Source organism: Aptenodytes forsteri, unplaced genomic scaffold (assembly GCF_000699145.1).
Source record: "Aptenodytes forsteri isolate BGI_AS27 unplaced genomic scaffold, ASM69914v1 Scaffold273, whole genome shotgun sequence".
In the NCBI taxonomy this organism is placed as follows: Eukaryota; Metazoa; Chordata; class Aves; order Sphenisciformes; family Spheniscidae; genus Aptenodytes; species Aptenodytes forsteri.
In genome coordinates this window covers 188032-197319 of record NW_008795041.1, presented here as the reverse complement: position 1 = coordinate 197319, position 9288 = coordinate 188032, and the positions used below count along the sequence as shown (strand labels likewise).

General features: G+C 38.7%; 1 protein-coding gene across 1 annotated transcript in view; it reads right to left on the bottom strand.

The window, feature by feature from the left end:
* Positions 1-7980, bottom strand: part of BMX (BMX non-receptor tyrosine kinase) — a 30524-nt gene extending 22544 nt beyond the window's left edge. Inside the window, exons 1-5 of the mRNA XM_009276925.1 lie at positions 7843-7980; positions 6731-6835; positions 4253-4334; positions 2450-2569; positions 421-482 (exon numbers count right to left, since the gene is read on the bottom strand). Coding sequence (XP_009275200.1) covers positions 421-482; positions 2450-2569; positions 4253-4334; positions 6731-6835; positions 7843-7980 — 507 coding nt within the window. The remainder of the gene's footprint in view (positions 1-420; positions 483-2449; positions 2570-4252; positions 4335-6730; positions 6836-7842) is intronic.
* Between the last annotated feature and the right edge of the window lie 1308 nt (positions 7981-9288).

Below are 9288 nucleotides of genomic sequence, written 5' to 3'. Positions count from 1 at the left end.
TGCATGGGGTTGTTGTGGCCCAAGTGCAGGACCCAGCACTTGGCTGGGGGGATGGGGACCTCCTACACACTAGAGAGCTAATTTTGATGGCATTCCCTGATCCCACTGGAAATAAGTGTACAAAGTAAAAGACATCCCTACAAGGGCTGTAGCCAGTACTGCCACCAGCACGTTAAAGTGAACTGAACGTGGCTGAGACTTTCCCAGTTTGCCATTTACAGCACATGGAAGAGGGAGATGAGTCCTTCCCTCTGACATGCCGGTGGACACAAGGATGCTGAAGCTGCGCTGCAGATTAGAGGTCTACACCAGCTTCCAGCAAGTGGCTGTTTGCAGCTCTCCATCCCATCCCACAGCCCTCCCTACCATCTAGATGCTGGCTTTTTCCCTGTAGCCAGATACTCAAAAGTTTTCACCTACCAGCGTTTGAGGGACTGGAGGCAGTGGTTTCACAGACCCAGTTGTGCAACACAGAGTCACATCTGGAAGAGAGGGAGAAATAAAGAAAAAACCATGAATTTAAGCAAGGCTTTATCTCCTGAGGCTTTCTCACTTGCAGACCTATACAGTGGCAGCAACAGCATCGTGACAGCTGACATTTCACCACCCTGAGGTATCGACCTGCTTTAGCTCTGTATTTTCCAACCTTCTCTTAATTCAAGCACCATCTCAATATCTTTAAAAACCCCATCAACCATTGTTTTCATCTGTGCTAAAATACAAATTCAGGGAAATTTGTGGTTGTATTTAGCTCTGTGGTTTTCCCAGTTCTGCTAGGTTATTTGATTGCATACAGAGGGAAACACATGTATGCTTTGGTTTTATTCTGTTGTTTTTTTTTTTTTAAATCGTTTCATTGACACTTTTAGTCTATGGGTTTTATTCTGTTGTTTTTTTTTTTTTAAAATCATTTCATTGACACTTTTAGTCTATGAAGCAGTCAGTAAGAAATACTGCTTTCAATTACTCAGCAGTTACAAGGCTGAGGCTGTCTGGAGTCATGCCTACACAGACAGTCTCCCTCTGCTCTGGACATCTCAGTTAGCAACCTCAGAAACTTACTTAGGAACAAATTTGGAGTAGATACAGCACATTATCCTGCATGCATTATTATCTCAGACATAAATGAAGCACACAATCGACAAAAAATCTCTTTTTAACTCTTCTCTTGGCTAAGCTGTCCATGTCTGGTAAGGAGGTATTTCCTTGTCTTTGCCACCGACTGGGGGTTTCATGGCCTTATTTGCTTTTGTAACAAGTGGTTTTGAAGCCAGATGATGCTATTCAAATTACTGTTACAAATCAGCTGACAACTCTTTACATTATTTAGCGTTCCATAATGATGAAACCTGTAGTAATAGTAGATAAGCCTGTATCACTAATTTCAATTTTCAAAAGCAAATGCTATACTGTTACAGGCAGTCTCACAGATCTAAATCAGGTTCCTAACTGCTCACACCTACATTTTTGGATTTAACTTTTAATTTTGGGTTCATATTTTTTTGATTGTGACTGTAAATGCTTAAAACCAAGGTTCAATCACAATTTAAATCAGTGGATCTACCAGTGCTCTACAATTCCAAATAATCAAGCTTTAAAATGCTGAAGCCCAAATACTCATAAACTGCTGTTCCCTCTCCTAAACATGGCCTTTCACTGTTAAGCATGTACACAGACATGCAGGAATTCCCTTCTGAAAATGTGAAACCTAGGAGGGTACTGCTTTACAAATTTTCCTCTCTCAGTCTTTACAGATAAAAACTAAAACCCCTAAATAATGGCGACTAAGTTCTACATAAAACACTTTAGAAAACCGTGTTAAAATAAAAAAAAACTGCTGCAAGTTAAATCACACTGTTTAGAAAAAAAAATCATATAAATATAATTATATATTAATACAATAGTTCTATTTAGAAATGAAATGGTATTGTTTTATACTCATTCATAGACACTCTTGTGCTGAACTTCTATTGTTCCTACCCATTCAGCTTATGGGACCTCATCACTAGAAGGGTCTTAAATACAATAGTTCTATTTAGAAATGAAATGGTATTGTTTTATACTCATTCATAGACACTCTTGTGCTGAACTTCTATTGTTCCTACCCATTCAGCTTATGGGACCTCATCACTAGAAGGGTCTTAAAGCATAATGCTACAATTTAGCTAGGATCTTAAGAAGGAGAAAAATAACTCCACCTGGTTTATTTTGTAGTTAAAAATGTCACTAACTTTTTGATCAAACACAGCAGGTATAATTTAGTGTATTATTTCCCCCAGATATACTATAAGCTACAATGTATAGCAGCTATGATGTTAAAAGGAGCTTAGCACATACATGAAAAGTGTAAGTAGATTAGCTTTTATATTGATTCCACTGCCTTGAATGTCCATGTGATTTGGCAATATTGTCCGATGAGACTAATCAAACAAATAAAAGAACACATTACGTTTCTCCCAAATTGTACATCCAGGGGCTGCTTTACAGGTCTGGTTGCAACAGAGAAACTTCCCGTTGATGAAGAATCCTTTATGGTACTTGTTTTGTAACTCAGAATTGTCTTTAATTTCTGGAAGGCACAAAGAAACCAAAGAGAACATGACAGGCTGCAAAATGGGAATGTTCCTTATGATCAATAGAGTCTGCTGCAGTTTACCATGGGACCCCAGAGTGCTTACCGACTCCTAGCTCTAGGCACACATCCTGGTCACATTTTTATCTCTATACCATATTCCTCTATGCAAACCCAAGTCTGAAATCCATACCGCCCAGCTACCTGTTTCTTTGAGAAAGAAACCTGGGTGTCAAGAAGGAGATACAGTACAGTCCAACGAAAAACCCGAAGCCAAAACAGGATCCAACAGCTATGATTCAAAATCATGGATCCTATAAAGATTTCACTATCAATAATAAAACTAATTAAAAGAAAACATTTTCATATATCAAAATATGCTGAATATTTTCCTAGAACTATCTATTGTAAGAAAATTATATTCACTGATACTCAGTATCAGAAAAGATACTCGATACCCATATGGCAAATCCAAACTAACGTTTATCTGTTAAAATAAATTTCTTATTTAAGCACACCAAAAGGGAACACTGTTACAGAAATATCTATTTTATATTCAAAGCACTGGTTTACTCTAGAAAAATGGCCCCAGTAGTATCACTGTGCAAGTGATACATTAGTTCTGTATCTAAAAGAAATGTAGAAGGTGTAGAGTGAGGCTTTAAAAACTGATTGTTTCAGGACTGGCTTTCTCAGTCCTGCTGCTGTGAGCCATGGTAAACCCAAAATTCCTGAGCATGTGAGAGAGCAGCAAAAGGATCAGGGCAACCCTTGGCAGTGAGTGCTTTTTATACACTTTTTAAGAGGCTTGTAGGCAGTGGAATATTTATGCTATTATTTGTCTCATAAGCATTACAAAATATATCAATTACACAACCTTATTCTTCACAAATTTTGTTTTAAAAGATCTTACTGAAAACCTTGGTTTCTAGAAGGCTCAATGTAGTTAGTTTGCTGAATGCTTCCCATTCTGCTTCTGGTCCACATTCTCCATAACATTGGCAAATTAATTGACATACTCTCACTACTGTGTATGCAAAGGGAGTCACAAACAGAGAGGTAGCTCATACACGGGCTTACAGGTAAAATTGGGGAGGATATGTGTTCACAGCCCGTTATAGATTGCCTGGTTTTGTTCCTACAATGGCCAGCATGTGTGAGGGCTGCCCTATTCAATGTGAGTTTTTTGCCTTCAGTGGAGTTATGCAGGGACACAGTTTTCCGCTTATAACTTACACTTTCAATGTCTGTGATTTTGCTTTGTTGAAAACAGTAGAAATTTCCTTGAAAAAAGAAGAGGAAAATACAAAGGAAAAAGCACTAGCAGTATTGGTTATCAAAATGGCGTTCGTGCAGGTAAGCACTATACTAGCCACATCAGGAATGGTTGTGCTCTATTAACCTGCATTGGTAAAGGCTGAACATACGATGAAGATTAAAAAATGCCCATGAAAAATACAAAAATGAAGTTTATTTTGGCTTATTTCTTACTAAAACTTTCAGCCTTTAAAATTTCTAATCCATTCTCGAAAATACCATGCATTTCAACCAGTGGGTGCTGAAGTACGAACGAGAGTAAAAACAGGTAACAAAGAATTGCACAAAATGATGAGGCAGGAGCATTTTCCTATCTCTCCTCATGATATTTGAATATTTTGGTACACAAAGGAATAGTGTTACCTTTATGCAAAGCTGAAAGCCACTGCTCCCGGCTCTCTTCATTAGTGGCATAGACATAGAGAAGGCCACCCTTGTACACAATCTGGAAGAGTTTGGGAAAGCCAGCATGGTGAGAGTGTACTGCCTGAAAACATGCTACTCTGCAGGAGGGGAAAGGAGAAGGGGATAGGAACCAAAAAAACAGGCTTTGTGGACCCACATTGAACTTCTGCAACTTAGTAATGTTTCTCACAGGTCACTTATATTATTGCCATTTCATATAAATACTTCATATTTCATATAAGTAAATATAGATATAGATAGATATAGATATAGATATAGATAAATATATACCACGTTAACCAAAGTGGTTCATGTCCTAAAGCACAGTTGCAGAAACAAAGGACAGCATCAAATATTTCTGGATATTCCCATCTCCTATGTACAAAAGACCTTATAGCCCACATGTAAACTCTTTCTTTCCGCTTCAGTTTTTCCAGATTCATCTTCCACTTTTTGGCTCATGTTACACAAGGCCAGACCGAATGCTCATCGAGGCAGGAACCTGTCTCTGACAGTGTTCAGTAACAAATACTGAGGCAGAGTATATGCTCAGGGCAGCTGTACAGTGATCAGGGAAACCTGATCCAAAGGTGATGCATTTATACCTAATACCCTTTGAGAGGTATTTTTCTTCTGTGAATTTGTTCAGTTGCCTTTTTAAGCAAATAACTAGTATCTACAACATCCTGCAGTAAGTAGTCCTACAGCTTAGCTACACAATATGAACAGTCAGCTTCTTTTGCTTGTTTTCAGCCTATCTTCTGCTAGCTTCGTTTGATGCCTACCTAACATCTGCTTTGATTTTTGGATCGCATTTAACACTGGGCTGACTCGTGTGTGTGTGTGTGTATGTGTCTGTGTTAGGTGAGGGTTTCATTTCCCTTGTGTGCATTGCTTTTCAGTCACCTTCACTGAATTTCAAATGCCACTTTATTGCTGTTAGTTAGACTGAAGAGCCCTCGTCATTAAACGTGTACTCCCACTGGTAAGTATACACACGACTGGTCAATTTGCTTCCTGTCTCTATTTAGTTAAGTGGTGGAGCCCTGTGAGTTTTCTCTTGAACATGTTATCCATTCAATCTATTAGTCATTGTCAAGTCTCTCCTTTGACCTCTCTTCAGTTTACAACATCTTTCTTCAATTATAGTCACCAGAACTAGACACAATATTCTCCTGGTGATCGCAGTGGTGTCAAAACATACTGAGTCTACACAATATGAACAGTCAGCTTCTTTTGCTTGTTTTCAGCCTATCTTCTGCTAGCTTCGTTTGATGCCTACCTAACATCTGCTTTGATTTTTGGATCGCATTTAACACTGGGCTGATTACTGATACTGAGTGATTTTACTCAATACGTGCCTGCTTCCCTGTCCAAGGATGCCATTAGCTCCTTTGGCCACAGCATCACACTGGGAATTTATGTTCAGCTATCATGATCCTGAAGTCCTCTTTAGAGATACTTTTTCCCAGAACAGAGTTCCCCATCCTGTAACTGTAGCATATGCTCTTTTCCCCTCTTAACTGAATTATGCGCTCCTGACATAAATACACTAATTTAACATAAATGTGTCATTCAGTGCCGCAAAACTGGGGGAGGGAGAAGGGAAAGAAAGACCAGAATGACACCTAGGATCAACCAGGCAGTGAAATATTAAGTATCTCTCATGAGGTTGCTCTTGGGCATGGCAATTATTGCAGGGTCATGAATTAACGCACTATTCAGCAACCCCGTTATTCACTCTAGCAGCCTGCTGCTTGCGGTTGCACTGTTTGGTGGTGGCACTCCAGAAGGGGATCTGTGGCCGCTTCTCACATCTGCATGTCCCACTGCCCATAGAATTGAGATTTATGGAGGCTCTAGGATGAACCTGAGCTGGGCAACTGAAACAGATGAAAGGCAGCAAATTTGAAGTTACGGTTTTCTCATCACATTTAATTCTTGAATATGTGTAGTGCTTTGTGCAGCTGCATCTTCTGATACAAGGCGTAGCCTTGGATTTCCTGACTGTGGCACATTTGAATGGTAATCAGCCAGTCAGGGGTCAAATTCTGCACTTGGTATTGAGGCCAAAAAAAAGATGTGGAAAGAGACAGAATTAAAGTAAGAATTTTGAAGTGCTTAATTCTGCCTTAAAATAAGTGATAAACACATAGTGTAGTGATCTATATATTCCAGATAATATTAAAGCAAATATCTGATAGACCTTTGAACATAGAAGAAACAAGACTTGATCTAAATTCTATCACAGTCAATTAAAAATATTTCAGCAAAGTCACAACTTCAGTGATAGGGACTGATTTTCTATTTGCTGTAAATATCAGTAGCGCTCAGCAATATCAGGTATCACCACTTAGGACAGGAACACTAAGTGTAACCTTAGGATGGCTGGCATATTTCACATGAAATGTAAATGAAACAGATTTCATGGCTAACCTGAAAAGGGTATTGTCTCTCAGGAGGTGTTGATTCCTCAGGATTCACTGTCTCAACACATCGGATTTTCTCAATCTCAATTGACCCCCTTTTGCTTCCTTTTTTCTAAGAGAGAAAAAACACAGCAGACTGTAAACTAATGTTAACACGATACAAAGTATTCTGGTTTGATGATTTTGTACAGTTTTATGTTTCAAGCTGTATAAGACGTAGCTTCAGGTTTGTTAAACTTTAAAATAAAGGTAGTAAAAAACCTCCTTGGTGCCCTACCTGCGTCCAATATATTGATCAAATTCCTTTTTACGTCAGTTACAAGAATTACAGGACACAGCCCTACATCTGAGAAAGCATCTGCTGCAACTGCAGGAGTACAGGGCAGAAGGGGGGACTAGGAGGAAAAGAAGAAGGAGGAATTAAGAGGAAAATACCTTAAGTGCAAACCAGAAGCCTAGCTGTGGCATTCACAATTTTGTTAAGGTAATGGAGCTTATTCTTACTGAGCTTCCCTGCAGTTTTGTAATGGGATGTAAGTCACAGGAGGAGTCCAAATGTATGAAAAGGAGCAAAAACTCTAAAATAAGTTGCCTGGGACATATATTTGCATTCCCAGCGGGAGATCTTCTGAGTGAAAAGCCGACCTTTTGTGATATACAGTCACTCCTTAGGAAACAAAGGTAGTTTAACCATCTGCTTTGTGCAGCTGAGGAATGAGATTCTGAACTAATTATGCCTCATACGAGTAACTTCTGAAGCCAGTTATTTACATCAGTTCAGAGGGAAGCCTGAAGAAGGAAAACATCCCTATTCAAGACAATGTGTAAACATATGCCAGTGTTAATTACTTGCTTAAGTTCTCTTTGGAAGGACACAAACAGATGCTCAATGGTAAGCACAACTGTAAGAGTTGTTCTGAATAGAGACACTCTTAGGCCTGCAGCTAAGTGTTTTCCTGAACTGAAACTAGGATTTGATACCCTATAATTCTACTTAAAACAAAGTACAACTGTTGTTCTAACACATAATGTCTAATCAAGTTTCACAGAAGAAAACCAGAGGAATAAGGTGACACAGAAAAATCTTAGAACAGTTTACTTCAAAAAATTATTTCTTACCCCTTTGTCATACTCATAATAAGAAAGATTTGCTTTCGTCAGAACAAACAGCCTTTTCTTGTAATTAACTGGTGATATTTTTTTCTTCTGTTGTGACTTCTTTAAAAGAAGTTCTTCTAGAATTGTTTTGTTCTCCATTATATGTCCCTAAAAGAACATCATAGTTACTTTTATTACTACTATTAATAAACATAACAACACCAACTATAGAAACTGGAATAATGAATATACTAAGAGTCATTGTCCTCTATATTTTATAAAATTTTATAGTAATATATGGTTACAAAGCATGTGTTTAATACTGCTTAAACAAATGAGGTTGTTTAGCTTATTCACTCAGTAAAAACACTCATAGTATACAAAAATTAAGCTATAGATATACTGTAGTTCTAAACAAGGCGTATCTGTTACTTTATCGTCTGAGGATCTCTTCTTTTAAAGTGATGCACCCTTTCTGGCAAAGAGCACAGTGCTTTATACCCAAATGTATTACATCTGCAGCGTAACATGAAAGTCATTACAGAAGCAAAGAGAACGACAACAAAAAAGAAAACCCTCTTATTTACAGACCAGAAAAACATACCTAGTGCTCACAAGTGTGTACCCTGAACTGGAAATTTCCTATTTCTTTCGTTCAGCTGAAACAAATGCATGCTTATGGAACAGTGACACATAAAAAAGATCAAAAAGTAAAAATGTTCTTGCACTGTATATATATACATATATACTTATATCTATGTGTTTTTTCTAAGCCTTGATAATCATACAGTAGAAAATGCCAAGAAGAATGAGATCCATCATATTTCCACAAGTTTAGTATGGTTTCAGGTTATCTTACCCAAATATGAAGAAAATAGGTCACGTCCTTTGCCCTGTATGGTCTGGAGCTCCAAAAGGAAGTGTTGTGCTAAGCTACCCACTTCGTTATGTCCCTGTTCACTACAGAGAGCCCAGCAGAAAGAGAAAATTTGCATGACACTCATCACACCCACTTGATCTGTCCACTGAATCCTACCCGAACCCAGAGTAACAAATATCTAGTAGGAACAGTCTGAAGAGGAAAAGGGGAGCTTTACTAGCCATTACTCCACCATGGGCATCTGGCTACCCTCCCCATGGACAGAATGCCTACTTACACCTTCCACCGACTCCCTTTTGGGCAGACCAGTGTATGTTAGTGCCACTGGTGAGCCAGCTTAAAGGCAATCTTGCCATGACATGCGACATCTGAAGGAGATATGAGCTTGGGGTAGATAAAGGAAGAGTTGGGGCCGAAACCTTTCTATTGAGATGTCTGCTCTGATGTGGGGGAAAGGAGGAGGAGTATCCACCCCACTTTAGGAAATTTTTCAGGCTTCACAGGGCAGGTACTTGCCCTGACTGACTGTAGGAGTAACTAGCATGAAGTTAAGAGTTAGTTCAACATAGCTTAGAGAAGCTATCTTT